The sequence below is a fragment of the Aspergillus clavatus genome, genomic scaffold (genome assembly GCF_000002715.2).
Source record: "Aspergillus clavatus NRRL 1 1099423829805 genomic scaffold, whole genome shotgun sequence".
NCBI classification, from domain to species: Eukaryota; Fungi; Ascomycota; class Eurotiomycetes; order Eurotiales; family Aspergillaceae; genus Aspergillus; species Aspergillus clavatus.
This window is the reverse complement of record NW_001517094.1, coordinates 4,171,665-4,192,557: the sequence shown is the minus strand read 5'-3', so window position 1 is coordinate 4,192,557 and position 20,893 is coordinate 4,171,665. Positions and strand designations below refer to the sequence as shown.

Here is a 20,893-nt window from a genome sequence, read left to right as displayed (position 1 = left end):
GGGCTTGGGATTTTGTGATATGCGTGATGAAGCTACATGAAGAGTTTGCTGCAGGGGGGGGGGATGTGACCCATCACATACATATTGAATACATCGCATTGCTCGGTTTCATGCATTTTCTGAGTTCACATAGCTGATAGCTCAGAAAGATACCATGCCCGTCTGACCATGATCATCTGTGCTCGTCAGCTGCATTATTGACAGCAAAATTGCATGATGGGCCCTAGCCCTAAGCCCTATCGTTCATTCGATTGCGGTGTAGATCATGAAACTCAACAAACAAGCTCAAGTATTAGACGGGGGGAATGATACGGCTTATATCTTGGCAGCTGCCGGACCTCGACGGAGGTCCCAGATATTGAGTACATGGTTGCTCAAGGCGAGAAGGTCGCCGTTTTCCGCCAGAATCTGCAAGTGGACATCGTAGCGGCCATTGGACACCATGTGAGAGTTGGACCGGATCATCACCCACCGCGTGGCAGGATCAGGCCGCTGCTTGAACTCAATGGACAGGCAGAGGGTGGAGAGAGCATAGCGGGAGTAGAACCCGGGTTGATGTGTTGCGGCAGGTTGAAGTGGCTATTCGACCGGTTAAGCTACCTTCCAATACAAAGTTCCAGGGAATCCGGGCTCACCATATCTGACAGCAACGCTAGATGCAAAACATCATCGATCATCGATCCGTCTCGGAACGCTAACCAGACCTCGCGATGATGGCCCCCCAGGCGATGACCCCACAAGCCATTTGCGGACCGCGGCGCGACCCAGTGCAGCTTCCGTGTCACAGGGGTGGCATCCACCACGGGATCGTCAATGGGGACACAGTCCGTGTCGCGCAGGGGCACAGGAGGCGTCAAGGCCGGATCGCTGGGCTGCGACAGACCTCGCTCCCTGGACAGGTCTCCATAAGTGAACACGCCAACCGTTGCGGGAGGGTCCGGCTTCGGAGCCGGCGAAGCACGAATGCGCACCAGTTCTACACTGACCACGCATTTTCGAGACGAACGGCGCAAGATCTTGCAGGTGATGGCAACCGGACCAGGTGGGACCATGCTCAGAAATTGCACAAAGGCATGAATGGGATCGGGAAACCGTCCATCGCCGAGCTCGGCGACCACGAATTTCTTCGCAGCTGACAGCATCAGCGCCTGCAGAAAACCTCCAAGGACGGAGCTGTTCCCGTCAGCCTGTTTAGCTGCATGAGCTGGTCACAACACAAGTTGTTGACGTACTGCTGGGTCGTCCATTCCCGGGCGACGGTGGCCAGAAATCGGCATGGATTCTCATCATCCTGGGACACGGAAGAAACCGCTTTTAACAGCGGGGAGGAACAGAGTCCGGAGGCCATGTGAATCAACTGGACCAGGCTGGCTGGATGACAAAGGGATTTGAGTTGTGTCCAGGTCGGTAGGTATGGTTTTCCAGGGGTATGGAGGTTGATCCAGGGCCGGGAGAGTCAACAGGAGATGATGATCCCCACAAACGCCGTGATGTGATATCCAATTCCAATGGTTCCACGTATTCCAACTCCTTTCTTACTCTATCTACGGTTGGTGCAAATATCTAAAATCTACAGGGGGTTGCTGTCCAAATGGTTCGTCAACAGATGAGGGAGCTTGGCTAATCAAAGGCTGTGAATAGCGCCATGGGCGACAAAAACCCAACGAGTCGGCGACAAACATGCATTCATTATTTGGTTCGGCGAAGTCTAAACGATCGACCTTCCGGGTAGTGATGACCTGCCAAGTGCCAACTGTGGTAGATAGAAGATGATCGGTAACTAGTCCGTAGAGTGTTCAGGCCGGACCGGACCTAGACAGATCTGTAATGGGAGGAGTGCAGGGAGGAGGCAGAATGACCAGAATCTAACCGAGGTATGATTGTAGATTGTCGCGAGGGTCTCCTGAGTCTAAGTAGTTAGTCTGGGGGGGGGGGGGGGTGAAGGGTCGAAGGGACGAAGGGTCGAAGGGACGAAGGGACGAAGGGACTAAGGAGGCCTGGAATGCCGATGGTTCAGTCCGTGAACGCAGAGCGAGTACGGAGCAGTTAGTCTCGCGACCGGAGGGACGATTAATATTCAAGACACATTATTAGGTATTCTTTCCGATGGGAAAGTGGAGACTGTACTGTCCACCGATGAATCAATATAGAGAAATCAATAATAATAGAATGAATGATGAACGATGAATGATGAATGATGAGATGAGTGGCTTGATGGCTGGATGGCTGGATGGTTGGATGGTTGGGTTGAGGGAAATTGACGCTGGCGGTGACGGATCGATGGAAGTGAGTAGAGTTAGTAGTATTAGTCAGTGAGTTAGTCAGTTAGTGAGTAGTAATAGTGAGTAGTGAGTAGTGAGTATGAGTATGGACTATGGAGTAGGGAGTAGGAGTTGGAGCAGGAGTAGGAGTACTGTGTAGGAGTAGGAGTGATGCATGGCAGTCGTACGATCCGATGCCCAATATATTATTATTATTATTATTATTATTACTATTATTGATGCAGGATGGATGTACGAGGAGACAAGACAAGGACAAGAAAAATTATATAAAAAAAAAAAACCACAAGTTGCAGCCAGATCATAAGATCCATCCAGGGGATTGGATTTGAATGATTTATTTCCTGCAAGACATGCCTTGCTTTTTTTCTTCTGCTTTTTTTCTTCTGCTTTTTTTTCTTCTGCTTTTCCTCTATTCTATGATTTCCATCAACGCAATCCTCTCTACACCATCACGTGCCCAACGCGAGACGCGGCCACGCGGAACGAAAAGAATAAATTTTACAGCGGCAAATCTGTTGCCAAAGCGACTTTCCCACTGGCTGAAAACACTTTACCAGTACAGTATCTGACTAAGTAGTCGGCCGCTGCTTGCTTATCTCGCCGTCCGCCGGCTCGGTCAAAGGTCCCTTTTTATATCTCTCTCTCTTTCTCTCTCTTCCCTCGGTCGGACGGCGCTGGTGCAAGAGACAGAAAGGGAGAAAGAGAGAGCGAGAGTGAGACAAAAAAAAAAAATAAAAAAATAAAAGAACATAAAATAATAATAATAACAATCACAATTCAGGGAAGAAAAGGGTCGACACACATATAATCACTCCGATTTCTACTCCCTACGCCTCCAAAGCCATGGACCAGGTCGCCTGTCTCCCCGCCGAACACCGGTCGGGCCTCACACCGCAATCCCGCCCAATTCACCACTATTCAGCCTCCATGTCCAAACCGACCGTCCTCCTGGATCAGGAGCCCGTTCAATTGCCCACGCCGAATCAATCCGGTCCCATCGTGATGCCAGACGACGAGAGTGGTTCGCCGCAGGACTTCTCCGGTCGGGGGAAACGCCTGACCTTGGCCGAGCAGAAGTCGCTCTTCCGCCTCTGCGAAACGTACATGAACCGCTACGATGCCTCCGAATACCCCAAGCGATTCTGGATCAAGATCTCCGACCTGCTGCTGAAATCCACCGGTCGCAAGTACTCGTGGCAGTCGTGCCGCCGGCGGATCCAGCAATACGTCGAGAAGCGAAAGGCCTTCTGGGCCGCGTTTGACGCCGACAAGACACTACCGGACCTGGGGGATATGGATGAAGACCTGGCGTCGGATATCGACGACTGGATGACCCGCTGCGAGAAGCGACTCGAGAAGGAAGAGAAGGAGCGCCGCGACAAGGCCTACCAGGCCGAGATTGAACAGGCCGAGCTGGCCCGCTCCCTCAAATTGCAACGCACCTTCGACTGGGCCAACGGGCTGCCCCCGCCGGAGGAGATGGAACTGCAGCCGGATCACTGGGGTCTTCCGCCGCACCGCTTCGTCGTCTGCGACGGTCAACTGTTGCAGGGCATCCCTCTCGCCCACTACCTGTGCAAGAAGTCCCGCGAGAACCACCGCCTGGCCCTCGTGGCTGCCAAACTCCAGTCCGACCCGGACGCGCCTCCAGTGCAGGACCAGAAGCCCGAGCCCGCAGGCGAACCCGGCAACCACCCCATCCCTAACGATCGAAAGCGGCCCCGCGAAGATGACCCGGCAGACCTGGAGCGTCCGGCGCAGCGTCCGTGCCTGGCCCCCGAGCAGCTGCCCCAGCCTATCCCCGGCGATCCGTCGGCCGAGAAGAAGAAATCCGCCGGCGCCACCATGGCACAGAAGAACGTGGACCGGCTGGTCAACAACCTCTGGCTGCAGTTCGCCAAGGGCATCGCTCCCTACTACGAGGAACATCGGAACCAACCCCAGACAAACCGGCAGTTCGGTCTGGTGCTGTACGATCTCTATCGCGACCTGGGCCATGCGTTCAACACGGCCGTCAACCGCCTCTCCAAACTCGACTATTACTCTGAGGAGGACGAGTCCATCTCCGAGGATGTGCAGTGATCGAGCTCGTCTCTCTCCTACTTCTTCTGCATATGAATTTTTTTTTCCCCTCTTCTCTCTTTTTCTCCCCCTGAAACGAACATCGGCGGTATCTCATGTTTTTTTTTTTTTTTTTTTTTTTGACGTGCTCTATTCTACGTTTCCTGCATGTTCCATTTCCATTTCCATTTCCATTTCCCTTTTTTTTTTTTTTTTTTTTTTTTCTCTGTGGTTTATCTATTTGCATCTTCCCATGCGCACCAGACTGGCCCGAGATACCCATTGCATGATTGTCCTTTGCAGCGTTCCTGTTTGTTGCTTCCAGCGTTGTTCTGTCATCTGATGCATCTCTCAATAGACTGTCGGAGTTTTTTAATTTAATCAGGTCACTCAATCTTCTTTTTTTTTTTTTTCTTTGATAACTGGTTCACCCATCGGCATCGTACCCATGGCCCGATTTTTATTAATATGAGTAATGATCGTAATTTAGCAATGCTGAGGAGATGATGACACCCTCCTCCGCCCCCCTGGTCTATGCACATGCGCCATGACCAATCTCCGCTCATGACATGGAATGATGGAACGGCAGGCTCGCCTCCCCCCGGCACAACATGCCATAAGCCAGTTTCAAACTAATTACAGAGTATGCACCCCCCCCCCCTAGAGTCTAGTCTAGTCTAGAGGTCTAGAGTTCTAGACAGACGCATCCGCGGCCTTCTCCGTCGTCGTGCCGGCCGTCTTCTCCACATTCTCCACCATCTCCAGATCGGCCTTTGCCCCCACGTCCTTGACATGCAGGCCCTTCTCGCGTGCCTCTTCGATCAGATGATCCAGCTTCGACTGTCCCGGCTTGGTGTGCCACGGCTTCGGCCCGTTCTTGCTGAACATCTCCTCCACCTCTTCGAGGGTCTTGCCGCAGGTTTCGGGGTAGCTGTGCGGATGGGATGGCGTGGATTAGTCGACGCTTGGGGAATAATGGTGCTTGGCACGGTGAGGGTGGTGGTAGGGTAAGGGCAGGGGGGGGCAGTGATGGGTGTGCTTAGGCAAGACTTACGTGAAGAACACCTGGACTGCAGCGCCGACGCAGAGCACGCCGAACACGATGAACAGCTTCCACTTGATGTTTGCGAAACCCGGGGGCACGAAGAGGCCCAACGCGAAGTTGAAAAGCCAGTTGCCGACGGCGGCGATGGACTGGGCACATTCCATTTGTCAGTATTACTGAATCCTGATTCCAGGTAAGTGGGTGACAGGGGCCCGCTGGGCTTACCATTCCGGATGCGCGGGTCTCCAGGGACCAAACCTCTGCCGCGTAGACCCACGCCACGGGCGCCAGGGTCAGAGCGTAGATGATGATCAGCAGGTAGGAGAATGCAATCACGGTGTGAGCGCTGGATCCTCGCACGCGGATGAGGACGTTGAGGTTGCCGTCCACGCCTCCTGGAACGTATTCCCCTGATGACAGGACGCCGCCAACAACGAAATGGCAGACGGCCATGCCCAGCGCACCGTAGATGAGGAGATTCCGGCGACTGGTCTTGTCGATGTAGAAGAAGATGACTGACGTGAAGATGATGAAGAGCGCGTATTGGATACCCGACGAGATCAGCAGGATGTTTCCCGACAGACTACATACACCAACTGGGTCAGCTGCACTTCCTGTTTGTTGAAGAGGCACCCTAGGTCCTGCCTGAACTTACTTTGCCATCTGGAAGACGTATACGACATAGTATGTCATGACATTGGCTCCCGAGAGCTGCTGCCACGCTTGACAGGTGAATCCGGCCATGGTTCGGCGCCACATGCCGTTGTGGAAGAACTTGCGCCAGCCGGGAACTGCTGCACGCTCAGCTGCGAGCACAGTGGTGATCTCCTCCCACTCTGCAACCACCAGCGGGTCATCCACATTGCCTTTGGCCTGGATTCTGGCCAGGGTGGTGATGGCCTCCTCGGTGCGGTCGACCTTGGCCAACCAACGGGGCGATTCAGGAAGGAATGGCAGGCCGATCATCAGCAGCACACACGGGACGAATTGCAGACCCCATGCCAGGCGGAAGGAGGCTGGGCCTGCGATGAATTTGCAGCCGTAGCCGACGAAAAACATGATGAAGATACCCCATTCAATAGCCAACTACAGCAATAGACCTCGTTAATTTCTGAAAACATGGCGGAGGCAAAGAAAAGAGGCCTAAACAAATGCTCCCAGTCGTACTCACCTGCTGAATGACAATAAGGGAACCACGCTTCTCCTTCTTACTGATCTCCGCCAGATATACCGGTACCTGGGATGAGGTGATCCCAACACAGACACCGTTGAGCACACGGCCAGCCATCAAAGTCCCAAAGCCAGACACGCCGGCCTGGACCGCAGTACCAACCAACCACCACAGGCAAGCAAACATAATCGAATCTCTGCGACCAATCTTATCGGAAATGGGACCGGCGATGATCGAGCCGAAGACAGAGCCAGCTGCAAGCGCTGAATTGATGGCGCCTTGCTTCACGCCATGGGGATTGTCAAAGAAGTCGATGTACTGCTGGGTTCCGATGATTGCGGACATGGATGAGATGTCGAAACCGAAGAGCATACCACCCACCGTCGCAACAATGGCGACGAAGTAGACATTGTAGATCTTGGGAAAGGTTGGGAGCTTCATTGTGATGAAGACAGGGTAGTAGCACCCAGTTTAGTCTCACACAAACTCGGGCAATATGAAGCCTAAAGGATGAGCTGATCCAAAGTCAAGATGCGGAGAAAGAATGTCGAGAGGGGCAATAAAGCACATCTTATACGACCGTCATGGACGGAGCACAGGGCCACAAAATAACATCGAGTCGCTTAGCTTATTTAGCCGGTTTGCATATGGTCAGGCCAATGTGCTGAGCTTTGGAAATTGCTCCTCGCCCGCATCAAAGTCTGATACACGGTGCTCGAACCACCGAGTCAGGTCATCCCATTGATATAAGATGACTACAGAGGCGTCGAAGCTAGAGAGAGCTGGTGCCGGAATCCTCGAGTCAAGATCACCAAATTCAGAAACGCTTCACAGGCTAAAGGCAATTTACTCTCGAGTTTCGCAGGGCGAGACGGGCACATGTAACCTGCCCACCGGACTTTGTCCAACTTTGGGGGAATCCCTCATCAAGGAGAGGTTACATCCCTGTCCCTGCTACCTTATCCCTACGCAGTGCTGACGCTGATAGGCGCAATCTCGGCATCCCTGAGGCATTATAGTAGCAACAAGCCGCGGGGTGTAGTGAGACGAATATGGGGTGGCTTGCGGAGGCTTGGGGCCCCGGCCTATGGTATCCCCGCGTTTCGTGTTAGGCCACTCATTCTGCTCGAAGCCTCAATAAGCGTATGCCACTGAGCGGCACATTGCTCAGTGCGCTGTGGAGCTCCGAAAGCTACGCCTTTTGTGTGTTGAAAGGATTTTGGCTCTGTTTTTCTGCTCTGCTGCTGTTGGTGGAAATTGGCAGTCATCTGCATAGCAACCAGGCCCAACTGGGTTGGGATCAGAGGACTAAGGACTAAGAGTAATCAAAGCATCGACTGATTATGGACTAGGGGGTCTGGAACGGACACGTTGACTTGCCGGTCTTCTTCGAGTCGGTATAGACGGCCAACTGTAGAAGTAAAACTGCTCTCAAGGGCTAGATGGTTGATGGTTCTTGTATCCCTGGGACATCATTGCCATGATGTGGTGTTGTACTGCTGAGGATCTCGTAGGCCGAGATGCCCAATTTACCAAAGCACGTGATCCATAGAGCCAGGCATCTATGGATAGCCTCGTTTTTTTTTTTTTTTCCAACATTGAGCACTACGAGTTTTTCTTCTCTTTGTCATGAATTAGCAATCTTGGGCCAGGCGTCAGCAGCGCCTGTACCGTTCGACCTCGGAGTGATACTCCGTGACCATTGAAGATCGAGGGTATTTAACACTTCTGGCTCACCGTAAGTATATTGTACAGCCATAAGTGATTTTGAGCCTAGTTACTCGACTTCTTTAAAGCAGGGGCGATGTGCTCTGACTCTTTGACCACCTTCACAGGATAAATTTCAAATTCGAGACGAGATCAAGCATCTGAGTGACCATCCATGCCTCTTCCTTAGTATCGTCCTATCATTAGGATTATCATACTCCGTATGCTCTATAGATCTGCCACACTTGTGATAGGTAAGATACAAGTCAAGAGGAGCATGGGTTAAGCATGCACCTTATGCTTCTCCCTAGTGATTATCATTATATATGCAAAATAGTCCCAATCATGACAAGTGAAAAGAACGATCAATCATAAGCGTAAGCTATCTCAGACCCTTTGGCAGGAAAACACAATGACTTGAAAACTTGAGAAAAGAAGTTCATGAGTAAGATTGTGCGACTTCACTAGCAATGAAACCGCTCTGTCGCGAAAGCGAAAGCTGATCAGTACACATCCCACACGCATAACGATTCCAGTGATACAGCAGCCTGACAAAGGGAAGTGCATTGATGAATCCCAAAACACCAAGAAAACCAGTAGCAGCAACAGCCTACATCTAGCGGGCAGGTGGTTGCGAGACGCTTATTTCGGGAACTGGGGGCGCAGGCAGCGAATGCGCTTCTTGAAGTGTGTGTCAAGGTTCACACATCCGTCCGGCAGTTCGCCAAGTTGCTCGCCCTCGCAGATCACACCTTTTGAGGCAAAGGCCAGCCAGGGTCCATTCTTTCTGGCATTTTGAAGGTTATCGCCCCGGGTCAGGTATACGGAGTGCGTGTTATCAGCCATGGTGGTATCTCCGAGGAAAAAGCTGTTGTGTCCATAGTTCCATGTTTTGCTAAAGAGTCACAGTCAGATGGTTGTTTGATGAATCGATGGGTTCAAGTCAGACGGCTTACCAGTGGCTGTCTTTATACTCATTAGCTTTCGCGCGTGTCAGCGCGGATGCAAAAGGCACGGTGGCCATGAGAGCAACGAGGATATGGGTGAGCTGCATCTTGAGACGGTCTCAATTGAGTATTCGCTTTAGGTTCTTGATTTGGGAAGAAGATGGTGATGATTATGATGATTCTGTCTGAGAAAGGTCAAGACGGGGGTGTCGCGGGGATATATATAGTGTTTGGACAGAGGCTCAAGGAGCAATGAGCCGACACTCGGTGATTGTATGAAGCGACCCAGACCCATACTGGCCCTTCAGCACCGTTGGTGGTGCTTCCAATAGTGATTCCTTCATGATCCTTCGATACAACGAGGTGTTAGCAATCTTGGCACGGACAACGCAATAGATCAGGTCTCCAGCATTCAATGGTACTCAGAGACAGTAGCATGAATTACGATCCTCATCACTTCAATAATCGCTCGCTGAGCATCCAATCTCTCGCCCTGCTCAGTTTTATGACCTGTCAAGAATGTCCGTTGATCGATTTAGTTGTTCGAAGAGGCTCAACCGAGGCTGATTGACTTGGGCGATAAGGGGTCTGTTAGTGTTAAAACCTTAGAATTAGGCCTTGAGCCACCATCTAGATACACAACCTCTCATATTGTAACGTTAATAAAGTTAATCTAACAACCAATGCAAAAGTCCTTTTCTGCCTTAAAGCCAGGCTAGTTAAGGACGGACTCTTGGCTTTGTTCAGCTGAGGTCGGGTCAGGCAATGGGATTTGGTAAGGAACTCAGAGTTCATACCCAAATCTCCTGAATCGCCTCTCAAGAGCACAAACGGAGCATTCGTGGATGCAGATAGCGTTGCAGGTGTAGAAAGGAATGGCTTGTCGAATCTCTCGTTTGGGCTGTATTCCTTCAACCGAAAAATGTCTGTTCTTTGGCTGTTACTGAAAGGAGAAAGGAACCGTAGGTGAGACATCAAAATGACAGAGCTCAAATGCAACAACAGTTCTCAAGTCATCATCAAGTGGCTCCGTGTAAGTTATTGTTGAGTACATCGGCTCAGCACAATGACGGCGGGTTTCTATCTCAGCGTATCGGGGCATGAACTCCATCTGGTCTAGATCAGGAAACAGACGCTTCGTGTGCCATATGAAGTATAAATAGCTACCGAGTGCTCCGTAGTCCGTATAGAAGTCGAGAACCCACCTTAGTGTGACTTCAGTCTGATAGCCCCCACCAACCTCCTAGCCTCGTATTCCACAACGAAGTCACTGTATCGGAGGGGTCAATCCCTCAGGCCCTCATAGGTTTTCCCATGGCACAGCGTGATCCATTGGTCGATGATGGCTTCCATGTCATGCGCGATTCCTCATTGAGAAATGAGACAACGGAACAGCTTTTGCATGGAGTTCATCTCATACAGCAGATTCCGCACAGCGCCCATGCCGGCTGGGTAGAGTGCACGGCCTTCTTCCACGAAGTGCCTAGTCTCGGAAGTACTCAATGGTCGATAACTATCCTTACCGAGATTCAAGTCAGAGAGCGAAAGAAGTGCATCCTGCTAGACGACCGTGCGGGGTAGATGAATGTTTGCTATTCCAGCGAGTGAGAAAGCTACATAGATCGTCGCTGCAGCAAAAAGGGAGCTAGGCATGTGGATGACATGAGCACATCCTCTGGGAAGCTGCTCAATAATATCCTGGATCGCAATCGCGTGCAATAAGGCGCGACGAGCGCCTTCTGTATTAACCCATTTCACCATATCAAACCCAGACTTCAGCGCTCGTGAGCCTCCGGATACTTCCTTGGGGATATTGTACCGTGAACAAACATGCCGGCAAAGCATCGTTGAGTTAACCATAGCGTCGAGGCAGATCGTATGCCAACGCAAAAGAACCTCGAGTCGTTCCGGGGATGACAGGTGGATTCTCATAGTGATGGTCTCATGGACCTGCACCAGAGCTCTCCTTACGTCTGAACGACCTAGGACCCCGACGGCTGCGAGATCGCTGTTGTCCAGATCCGAAACAAACGACTGTATCCCTTCTAGGACGGCGCGAAGGGCAAAAGCGGAGAACTGATAGTCGAGAGGGCTAAGACTGCCAATGGGAGGAAATAAGGAGCCAAATACCAGCCGAAGCGATGGCTGCTCTGCCTTCTGAGAGTGTATATAAGCTAGCCACTCGTCCGCGTTGTTAGCGCCTAATGCAGCTTCGCCGCTAGGGAGAATAAGTGGATTGGCGACATGTCGCGTGGACGCACCGTCGCCCGACATTTGTGCCACAAGACCATCTAGAATGCAATATGCAAGCAAGGCGCGCTGTTGAATCTCCCTTGCCGCCCAGGATCGCCATTGATGATCCTTCTCAACATTGGAGGGCTGTGGGAAATGGCAGATCCTCCAATTAGAAGGGCTCACGATCCAGCATGCCACACTGCCTTGCCCAGAAGGAGCCAAGCGGACGAAAAACTTGACTGGTTTTGCGTATCACCCGGTTCTTGAATGGAAAATAGGGTCAAGGAAATGAGATCAAGCTCGAAGCTGACGATTAGCTTACCTTGCACAATGCACCGTAGATCTGCCAAAGAAGAGCCGTGATGAGGAGTTGCACAGCTTTGCAAGCACCATGCGGACCACGGTGGGTGATCATTGATTGCCACTAGAAGAATCTCAGCAGGTCTGTTTGATCCAAGGATGATGTTTGGAGAATTCTTACCGACGTTGCAACAGCGGTATGTGCCAGGCGCCATAGAGCTTCTCCCTAAGCAGATGTTTAGTCAGGCACTTTGGAGACCCCCACACAGGAGCTCTCTTACCTTTGCAATAGAGTCTTTGGGTCCTAAATACAATGACCCAAGTGCTATGGCATTCAAGAGAAGAGGGTGAGAACATTCGCGAAGCACGAAGATTGCTCGGTGCAAAACAGGAAAGGTGTGTCCCAAGAACGGGTATCTAGTGTCGTGGCTTTGATCCGGTGTCTTCTACAGCATACAGTCAGCGATGATGCGGTTTTCAGGCAAAAAGGATCACGCAAAGGACAAGCATGCTTGCAAGATAAGAACGACAACAAGTACAGAAGGGATGGCTATCTTACGGCAGCGTTCATGTCTCTTGTTACCGGTGATATTAGCAGCGATGTCCCCACAATGATACAAGAAATGGGAGATTACTCTCAAATGCTCAGCTTTCGAAAAGGCCTTCTGGCAGATACGACAAACAAGGCTCTTCATCCCTGCTGTTGTGATGGTAATTACGAGTATACAAAGATTTGATTGACGACCGACAGAGAGAACATCATCGATTCTCTGATATCCAAGATCCCACTGAAGAATGGGAAAACTGGGAACAGTCTTGGAGAAGCGTGGGGGACGCAGCATGTTTATCTCTGAGAGAGTCTGTGGGGAACGTGGAAATAGCGAGGATTTGGTGCGTGGCCCTAATTCGCGAGTCATGGGAGGCCTCAGGCAACAACAGCCGGAGTCATCGTCAAAGGATGAATAATAATACCAACTACTCCGTACCTGGACACTAACAAAGCAGACTCCAATAATCCACCCTATCAGAGCTACATGGCGAGTGCAACTACTCTAACCATGTATCGTGTGGCAGTTTGCGCTGTCATCCATTCTCCTTTCATGGGTCGAAACTTCTCGTGGTGACAAAGAATCAATCATTCATCTACTAGTCACTCATCACGGCAGAAGGCATCGGCAAGCGTATCGACCCCAATCGGCAACCATCGAATCTTGCAGACCAAGAGATTCTAAGGAATGGGAATGACCAAGCTTAGAGAAAACTCAATTACGCCGAGGAAGTCTTAGGGAGCCAATTTTCGCCTCACAAAGTCAAAACTAATCAGCGAAATCAAAGCTCAAACAATTGCACTACGTGGAATAGCCAAAGTCTTCGAGTGTTCAAGCGATAGCCAGCGTCTTTGATCACGTATAAATCAGCAAGAGTTCTGTTGATTTATCACTTACTGGAATGTTTCAGATGCGTCTGTGCCACAACTGGCTGGAGAAGATGCGAAATCTGGTCCATTATTCTCCCACGAGTCGTGAACTCCTGCTCCATCGGCCTTGAATCAACGGGTCCTCTACCTAGTGATGTACGAGAGTCTGGGAATGCCTCATCCAATCAACAAACTCGGCGTAACCCAGCAGACTGCCGTGATGACAGCGGGGTTTTGATGATTATCGGCTTTCTGGCTCGACGAGTTCCGTGGAGTTCCTCCGCATCCTTGCCTATTATGGGGTTTCCTATGGAGACTGGAGAGTACCCCAACAGAGCAGGCCCAGAAAAATCGAAAAACTCCCCGGGGAGGAAACAGACTTGACCGATGATTCGGCCATTCTTTTTGAGTAGCAAGGTCTTTAGAGAGCCATCCACCTGTCGACTGGACCCAGTACTCGGTGTGTAGTGTGTAATCGGCAAAGCAATATTCAAGGTCGCGGTGCTGGCCCTTCTCTTCTCTTGCTCTTAACATCCTTCTCCATTTTGGTATACGTTTACAATCACGTAATTGACTGTGAGGCTTCAACATTTATCGAGAACCACATTGGCTTTGAAACCAGCTTCTTCGTCGAACAGCAGGCTGTTTCTGAAGCAATGCCCACCTCGATGGAACTGCAACCGCAAGGAGCGGGAAATGATACTCAGCATACCTCTGCGCCTGCAAAGGCCGATATCAGCTTTGTCGAGAGTGCAGACGCTGGTACCCCTTCTAACTACGCGGACTTGAAGACATCTCATCTTTCTCAGGCTCACCGCGACTTCCTGATGGAACATCATGGCACCTTAGACCTTGATCCTATCCCTAGTATGGATCTTGCAGACCCTTACAATTGGCCCACCTGGAAGGTTCGTTGTCTTAGGATATTTCCCCACGTCGAAGAGGTGAAGCACGCGTGAAGAAATATCCTATGCTAACCGTGGGCTTCAAACGGTCAGAAAATGGCGAATCTTCTTCTTGTCGCTTTCCACGCATGCATGGGGACATTCGCTGCTAGCGGAATCATCCCGGGTTATAGCATGTATGTATCACCACGGCATTTGCAAGGCCAATGTGCTGTAGCAGCTCGCTGATCTTATGAAAAACAGTATCGCAGAAAAGTACGACGTGTCCATCCAAAGAGCAAGCTACCTGACCTCCCTTCAAATTGCGATCTTGGGCGGGGCCCCCCTCTTTTGGAAACCCCTGTCTAGCCGTTTCGGTCGTCGCCCTATTTTCTTGATCTCCTTGATCTGCAGTTGTGTCTGTAACATTGGATGTGCCAAGAGTTCTGGCTATGCATCGCTTGCTGCCTGTCGGGCCTTGCAGGCATTTTTCATCTCTCCGGCTTCCGGTAAGGCTTTTAGATAGTGGGTATGTTGGAGATTTGTCCGAGCTAACAATCATACAGCCATTGGGAGTGCTATTGTGATGGAGACAACCTTCAAGAAGGACCGTGCAAGATACATGGGAATTTGGACTCTCATGGTCACTGTCGGCATCCCTTGTGGCCCATTCATCTTTGGCTTCGTGGCACAACGCGCTGGATATGTGTGGATTTATTGGGTCTTAGCAATGGTGAGTCCGTATAATTGTTAGGTCCATGATTGCTCTGGCAAATGTTCTGGCAATGGGTTGTTAATGCTCTATGCAGATCAATGGCGGTCAGTTCATTCTGTATCTCTTCCTCGGGCCAGAGACCCGTTATATCGGCAGCAATTACGATCCCAAAGAGCCTGCCTGGAAACGCGAGTATCTTTCTTTGCGACGCATCGACCCCACCCCGTTCACCTGGTATGAGTTTATCAAGCCGCTGTCAATGATCGTACAACCCTGCATTGCCATCCCCGCTGCCGCATATGCCATGGTTTTTTGCCTGAGCAATGTCTTGACCACTGTCGAGGTGCCACAGCTGCTGGAATTCAAATGGGGCCTGAACACCGAGCAGTTGGGTCTCCAATTCCTGGGCCCTATTGTTGGATCTATCATTGGAGAGCAACTTGGTGGTACCATTTCCGACTTGTGGATGAGACAGCGGGAGCGCAAGATCCACCGGAAGCCTGAGCCAGAGTACCGGTTGTGGCTCAGCTACATCGGTTACATCCTCGCCATCGTTGGTGTGGTTGTATTCCTTGTCTGTACCCAGCTATCCAAGCCGAATCACTGGGAAATCGCCCCTATTATCGGTATCGCTATTGGAGCAGCGGGGAATCAAGTCGTCACGACGGTGCTTATCACGTTCGCTGTCGACTGTTATCCCCAGGAGGCTGGCAGTGTAGGTGTTTTCATCACGTTCATTCGACAGGTGTGGGGATTCCTCGGACCGTTCTGGTGAGTTGCATCCCTATCCATTCATTCATTGCCTCGATCACTAACGCCGGTGGCAGGTTCCCTGCCATGTTCGAGAATGTCGGAATTGCAGCCAGTGCCGGTGTCTGTGCGGCGCTGATTGTCGGAGCCAGTGTGTTTCCGACGATCATCATCCACTGGCAAGGCCAGAAATGGCGTCCGAGTCAATAGACAGAGATCTCTCCTTGCCCTCGTCGATACTGAATGTGAACATTTTGAGAATAGACTGGTTGGGACTGGGTCATAGAACCGGGTATGGTAAATAAATCAGGCATGGGAAATGGAATATATAAGAAACAAACATAGAGCACGAAGAGTCGATAATAGCAGAAATGACAAAGAGAAACCCCGAAGAAATTTCATACTACCAACATACCTTCTGTTCCCGAGCCGCTGGCCGATCAGCCCATCCAGAACAGACTATTTCGAAGATAGAGTCCTCGTCTATTCCATTATTCACGGCTGCCCAACCCGAACGGCTCAGATGGTCGGGGTTGTTATAGCACCAGTTGGCGATGTTATGTGATCAAACTATATACCAACTGTAATAGTGCCCTACTGCACTGAGATGCTCTTCCATTGGATTCCCCATATGTTGCCAACGTAGACCATGCTCATTCTATCTGCACGCGAATGCCATGTAACCATATCAGCCTAGCAAGTAGATAGTAGACACCTCAGGCAGCAAGGTAGGCAATAAACTCCCTTCCCGAAGAATGTCAAGTCGTCCGTCGTCACTCGCCAGAAGAGGATGGAAAAGCCCTGAGCCAGGACTGGAAGAGGGATAAACTCATTCCCACGTGGAATAATGAGTAATGACCTTTCCGCACATTTAGTTCATTCATGCGAGCTCGGCTCGAGGTACGGATAAAATTGTACATAAGTAGTGAGTATTGTACATACCCCATTACCTATAAATACATGGGGTTTTGCTTGAATATGATACTGGGTGATGGTGGCAGAAGTCACGATTTTAGCATGTCTGACTTTCTTAGTTCACGTTGCCTGTCATAAGAACTACTATTACTGGCTAACTAGAGTCTGGACACCTTTTTAGTACAGTGGTAGAGCCCCTACAACATTGCCCGTAAGAATATGGATGTGGGGATGTCTACCTAGCTCTGGTGCGTGGGGTTTTGTGTTTGTGGGTGTGGGTGTTAAGTACTTCCACCTGTGTCTCGAGGTGGTTGAACATCGGACATTATTATTATTATTATTGATGTTAGATGATGCCTTGAATAAACGTACATTGCATGCCTGGCTATTTTGACCAGCAAATTAGTTCGATTACATTACTGCGCCTACAATTATGAAAGGTGTTTCATTCGCAACGAGTACCATTTTGCATTCAAAAACAGTATATACTTTATAAACCATTCAACCTTATTATATGCTCGATCATTTCTGGTGCTCCATCTTCGTAACCAATGTTCCAACATGAGGGAGTAGTTCCACAGCGAATTCATCACCAGCTGTCAAGAACTCCTTGGGATTCTTGGCGGCTCCCACGCCTGGAGGAGTGCCAGTCAGGATGATAGTGCCGGCAGGCAAAGTCGTTCCTTGGGACAGAAAGCTGATCAATTGGGGTACGTTGAAAATCAAGTCACTGTGAAGAGATTGATTAGCGCTCATCCGTCGAAAGTTGGTGGTCTGGATCCCGTACGTTAGAGGGCAATCTTGCATGACCTTCCCATTCTTCAGGCCGCGGATCTGGAACTTGCTAGCATCAGGGACCAGCGCTGAAGAGACAAGGGCAGGTCCTTCGTACGACAAAGGTGGTCAGCGTGGTCATTTCTGAGGGATGATATACAGAAACTCACCGATAGGACACGCGGTATCGAATCCTTTGGAGAACGACCATTGACTCTGGTTCGTTTGCGATGTTCGACTGGAGATGTCATTGGCGGCAGTATAACCCAGTACATAGTCCAAAGCATCCGCTTCGCTGACGTCTTTCGCATCACGACCGATGACGATGACCATCTCGGACTCGTAGTCGCCCGTGTTGTCAACTTGCGTGATCTTCGGTAGAATGGTGGGAGCCGGCCACGGGTCTGCAAGCGCTGTTGACGGCTTCATGAAGAGGGTCGGTACATTGGGAATATCCAGCTTCATCTCTGCGGCGTGGGATACATACTGTCAATCGAAACACGATCAGTATCCTTCGGCGTCGCCTGATCCATGTACCCAGGGAAAAATCACATTCAAACCAATGCATCGAATCGATCCAACTTCGCTCTGCGCCAATGGGGAAAGAACGCGATCTATTGTCTCTGTCGCATCCGTCTTTTGCCCAGGATTGAGAACCGATGTGCCCGTGAAGGGTCGCACGGAGACTTCCTTGCCCTGGTAGACGGCCAGACCGACATCCACCTGGTGGTCTACCGGCTCACCGATCAAGATCTTTGAAGGATTGGATCTCGGAATGAAGCGCACGAGGCCTACTCAAAATCAGCATCTTCACGTAAGGAAATTGTCAAGACGTAGTGACGCAACGTACGCGAAAACGTGGATGCGATCTTAGACATGATGTTCGAATGCAAGGATATCGCAAATGATAGCTTATAAAAGAGACGTCGTCCAACAGCTTGAACACTATCCTCCCTTTTTGAAAGCTTCCATGAGGAATCCTACCCCGACACCGGTGCGAACGGTATCCCTAATCACCTCGGAATGGAGCCGATATCACCAATAGGAGAAATGTGGGGGAGGGGTACAACCGTGAAGTCGGAATTAAGAGCAGGAAGATTGCAAGCAAACCCTCTAAGCTCCAAGTACCCTACTTTTAAAGATCCCTCATAACTTCCATCATTGCAATGCCATTGGATCAGCCTCAAGGTCCGAGTCCATCATACCCCAAAGTCCCCACGATGGGAATGTGGGGATGCCGCCATTTTGAGGGGTGCTGCGGATAAACCAACTTGACATCTCGGCATCTCCAAGCTTGTTGAAAGAGCTGGGATTTCCCTGTGTTGATAGCAGCAGAAATGTGATATATCTCTTATTCATCAACTCACACTTCATCGACTATCGTTATGGCTAGCCCAAAGGGACCCTTCCGTCTTGTCACTGTCAACACAGCTCCTGAGAGAGCCAAGCGTCTCATCGGACGGGTCGCCGACACACTGAAAGATAGATACACAATTATCCATGTGCACAATTGCGAGAGTATGGGGCTTTATGGACGATATTGAGTGACTAAATGCTGACTTCAACGGCTTAGAAATCGAGGAGATTGCCCCTAAAGTGAAGAAGCATATGCCCGACGTTCTGGTATGTACTGCATCATAATGCATTTATCCATTCTAGTTTTAGCCAACGGTGCCTCTGTAGCCTTTCCGTGGCCTTAACTGGTTGATATCAAGCTGACATGATTGCCTACAGTTCAGTGCCTCCATGTGGACCGAAGAGGAAGCCCGTCAGATCCACGGCATTGCTCGGGAAATCAATCCCAACATCAAGCTGCACGCCATTCCCACAGGCCTCCAGGTCGAGAGAGGTCCCGACGCTATCGTCGAGTACCTCTGTGAGAAGGTGCCGCCACTTCTAGACAGTTAAGAAGGAGGCCAAGCTTAAATCGACCGGGTACCTGGACTGCATTATTGCCATCGCCAATGATTATATCGTATTCATGTATATATTTTCTGGAACCATTACTATGCGCGCGCTACATATAGACGAAGATATATGAGTTCTCTGGGTTGCGACACTTGGGGAAAGACGAACGTCCAGCATTGTTTAATCGATGTGTTTCTTTGCGGATACATGGTTTTAGGCCATAGGTGAAATTGGGACAGAGAAGCATTCAGCACATATATAGTACTGCATGAAGCTTTTAGGCATAGTGATGCTCATACCAAACCGAGGTCTTGAAAATGGATCATTTCATCAACACATAAGATCGCTTGAATACTTGAATGGACTATTATTATTATTGAAACGGCAAACAGTCGAGTGTCTTCGGATAACCTGGAATGATTCGCTTAGTCACCCACCAAGCCGGACTTGGCCGTCTACATTACAGGATTCAGTCTGCTATATACTACTATGCCTCATCTTTTTATCAACTATCATCGTTAGCATTTCACGATGGTTGCTTCTCGTCTATTTTTACGGGGTGCATCCGGATTCCGGGCATTCTCTACATCGCGTATTCTCCAATCGGAACTATCGTATCAAGCTTTTGGCCCGGAGAAGGAGCAAGCCAGTCGGAGTCCAATTCTCTTCTTGCATGGTCTCTTTGGCTCCAAACAGAACAATAGAAGCATCAGCAAGTACGTCTGCGACTCGTATCTCTTTCTGCAGGTTACAATTCGGTTATCTGTCTGATGGGATACTCACCAATCTCTCTAGAGCTCTTGCACGTGACCTCGACCGTCAAGTCTTCACTCTGGTATGTCTATTGATCAAATTTGGCGACTGGGTCGTTTCACTAATGCTGTCCAGGATTTGAGAAATCATGGACATTCTTTCCATCATCCAGAGCATAACTACTCTGCCATGGCGGATGATGTGGAGAAGTTCATCCATCAGCACGACCTGGCCAAGTGTATCCTGATCGGGCATTCCATGTACGTTTCTTCTCTGCTCAAAGTCCTAGGAGACCAAGACCGTACTGAATGATTCCGGACAACAGGGGAGCGAAGACTGCAATGACTGTTGCGCTACGGTCTTCCGATCTGGTATCGGCTCTTATCCCAGTCGACAACGCGCCCGTCAACGCTCCGCTGAAGAGTGACTTTGGGAAGTACGTGCGCGGCATGCAAGAGGTCGAATCGCAGAAAGTTACGAAACAATCGGACGCGGACAAGATTCTGCGAGAGTACGAAGAGGTAAGCTCTAGAGCTTGTTTCGCCAAACGTGACGCGGACCAGGCTGATAAACATATCCCCAGGCCCTCCCTATCCGCCAATTTCTCCTGACCAATCTAATCCGCGGGGAGGACAACCAAACCATGAAATTCCGCATTCCCCTCTCAGTGCTGGGACCAGCGATCCCCGCCATGGCTGATTTCCCATTTTCTGAGCCTGGCTCCATCACCTACGACGGCCCTACGCTCTTCGTTAGAGGCACAAGGAGTAAATATGTGAGCGACGACACGATCCCCGCCATCAAGAAATTCTTCCCGAACGCCGAGATAGCCGACGTCGAGGCAGGCCACTGGCTGATTTCGGAGAATCCGGAGGCTTTCAGACAAGGTGATTGCTTCCCGTCCAGGATGTTTGAATTCCGTGTGTACTGACGGACCTTTTCCAGCTGTTGTCAAGTTCTTGAAGAACGTCTCTTAGTGTGCAATTGCCGTCAGTTGCTGTGCATGTGAAGCTTGTGCTTGGATTCTGG

The 20,893-nt window shown here is 50.3% G+C and overlaps 9 protein-coding genes across 9 annotated transcripts, besides 12 other annotated features; 4 read left to right on the top strand and 5 right to left on the bottom strand.

The window, feature by feature from the left end:
• Positions 1 to 315: 315 nt before the first annotated feature.
• Positions 316 to 1,348, bottom strand: ACLA_032080 (thioesterase family protein; the record flags this gene model as incomplete). Its single annotated transcript, XM_001269898.1, has 3 exons — positions 316 to 579; positions 636 to 1,173; positions 1,233 to 1,348. 3 exons carry the CDS (start codon positions 1,346 to 1,348, stop codon positions 316 to 318), a joined length of 918 nt encoding a protein of 305 aa, XP_001269899.1.
• A 593-nt stretch (positions 1,349 to 1,941) lies between these two features.
• Positions 1,942 to 1,993: a microsatellite.
• A 143-nt stretch (positions 1,994 to 2,136) lies between these two features.
• Positions 2,137 to 2,241: a microsatellite.
• Positions 2,171 to 2,206: a microsatellite.
• Positions 2,242 to 2,289: 48 nt separating the features above from the next.
• Positions 2,290 to 2,431: a microsatellite.
• Positions 2,328 to 2,368: a microsatellite.
• Positions 2,345 to 2,431: a microsatellite.
• A 34-nt stretch (positions 2,432 to 2,465) lies between these two features.
• Positions 2,466 to 2,499: a microsatellite.
• Positions 2,467 to 2,499: a microsatellite.
• Positions 2,500 to 2,639: 140 nt separating this feature from the next.
• Positions 2,640 to 2,688: a microsatellite.
• A 437-nt stretch (positions 2,689 to 3,125) lies between these two features.
• Positions 3,126 to 4,364, top strand: ACLA_032070 (uncharacterized protein; the record flags this gene model as incomplete). The annotated part of the gene is made up of 1 exon (XM_001269897.1): positions 3,126 to 4,364. The coding sequence occupies one exon, from the start codon at positions 3,126 to 3,128 to the stop codon at positions 4,362 to 4,364; it is 1,239 nt and encodes a 412-aa protein (XP_001269898.1).
• Positions 4,365 to 4,462: 98 nt separating this feature from the next.
• Positions 4,463 to 4,485: a microsatellite.
• A 30-nt stretch (positions 4,486 to 4,515) lies between these two features.
• Positions 4,516 to 4,542: a microsatellite.
• Position 4,543: 1 nt separating this feature from the next.
• Positions 4,544 to 4,567: a microsatellite.
• A 469-nt stretch (positions 4,568 to 5,036) lies between these two features.
• On the bottom strand, positions 5,037 to 7,000 carry ACLA_032060 (sugar porter family MFS transporter; the record flags this gene model as incomplete). The annotated part of the gene is made up of 5 exons (XM_001269896.1): positions 5,037 to 5,274; positions 5,398 to 5,537; positions 5,614 to 5,971; positions 6,044 to 6,474; positions 6,560 to 7,000. The coding sequence occupies 5 exons, from the start codon at positions 6,998 to 7,000 to the stop codon at positions 5,037 to 5,039; spliced, it is 1,608 nt and encodes a 535-aa protein (XP_001269897.1).
• Positions 7,001 to 8,908: 1,908 nt separating this feature from the next.
• Positions 8,909 to 9,320, bottom strand: ACLA_032050 (uncharacterized protein; the record flags this gene model as incomplete). The annotated part of the gene is made up of 2 exons (XM_001269895.1): positions 8,909 to 9,161; positions 9,223 to 9,320. The coding sequence occupies 2 exons, from the start codon at positions 9,318 to 9,320 to the stop codon at positions 8,909 to 8,911; spliced, it is 351 nt and encodes a 116-aa protein (XP_001269896.1).
• A 1,453-nt stretch (positions 9,321 to 10,773) lies between these two features.
• Positions 10,774 to 12,590, bottom strand: ACLA_032040 (C2H2 type zinc finger domain protein; the record flags this gene model as incomplete). Its single annotated transcript, XM_001269894.1, has 6 exons — positions 10,774 to 11,592; positions 11,778 to 11,872; positions 11,930 to 11,974; positions 12,030 to 12,165; positions 12,244 to 12,302; positions 12,476 to 12,590. The coding sequence occupies 6 exons, from the start codon at positions 12,588 to 12,590 to the stop codon at positions 10,774 to 10,776; spliced, it is 1,269 nt and encodes a 422-aa protein (XP_001269895.1).
• A 1,231-nt stretch (positions 12,591 to 13,821) lies between these two features.
• ACLA_032030 (putative MFS transporter) lies at positions 13,822 to 15,724 on the top strand (the record flags this gene model as incomplete). The annotated part of the gene is made up of 6 exons (XM_001269893.1): positions 13,822 to 14,073; positions 14,164 to 14,246; positions 14,314 to 14,558; positions 14,616 to 14,782; positions 14,859 to 15,535; positions 15,592 to 15,724. The coding sequence occupies 6 exons, from the start codon at positions 13,822 to 13,824 to the stop codon at positions 15,722 to 15,724; spliced, it is 1,557 nt and encodes a 518-aa protein (XP_001269894.1).
• A 1,227-nt stretch (positions 15,725 to 16,951) lies between these two features.
• Positions 16,952 to 18,081, bottom strand: ACLA_032020 (fumarylacetoacetate hydrolase family protein; the record flags this gene model as incomplete). The annotated part of the gene is made up of 5 exons (XM_001269892.1): positions 16,952 to 17,159; positions 17,217 to 17,313; positions 17,374 to 17,689; positions 17,756 to 17,994; positions 18,054 to 18,081. 5 exons carry the CDS (start codon positions 18,079 to 18,081, stop codon positions 16,952 to 16,954), a joined length of 888 nt encoding a protein of 295 aa, XP_001269893.1.
• Positions 18,082 to 18,588: 507 nt separating this feature from the next.
• On the top strand, positions 18,589 to 19,111 carry ACLA_032010 (uncharacterized protein; the record flags this gene model as incomplete). The annotated part of the gene is made up of 3 exons (XM_001269891.1): positions 18,589 to 18,721; positions 18,777 to 18,826; positions 18,938 to 19,111. The coding sequence occupies 3 exons, from the start codon at positions 18,589 to 18,591 to the stop codon at positions 19,109 to 19,111; spliced, it is 357 nt and encodes a 118-aa protein (XP_001269892.1).
• Positions 19,112 to 19,642: 531 nt separating this feature from the next.
• Positions 19,643 to 20,841, top strand: ACLA_032000 (putative alpha/beta hydrolase; the record flags this gene model as incomplete). The annotated part of the gene is made up of 6 exons (XM_001269890.1): positions 19,643 to 19,827; positions 19,907 to 19,946; positions 20,000 to 20,124; positions 20,190 to 20,385; positions 20,448 to 20,751; positions 20,810 to 20,841. The coding sequence occupies 6 exons, from the start codon at positions 19,643 to 19,645 to the stop codon at positions 20,839 to 20,841; spliced, it is 882 nt and encodes a 293-aa protein (XP_001269891.1).
• Positions 20,842 to 20,893: the final 52 nt, after the last annotated feature.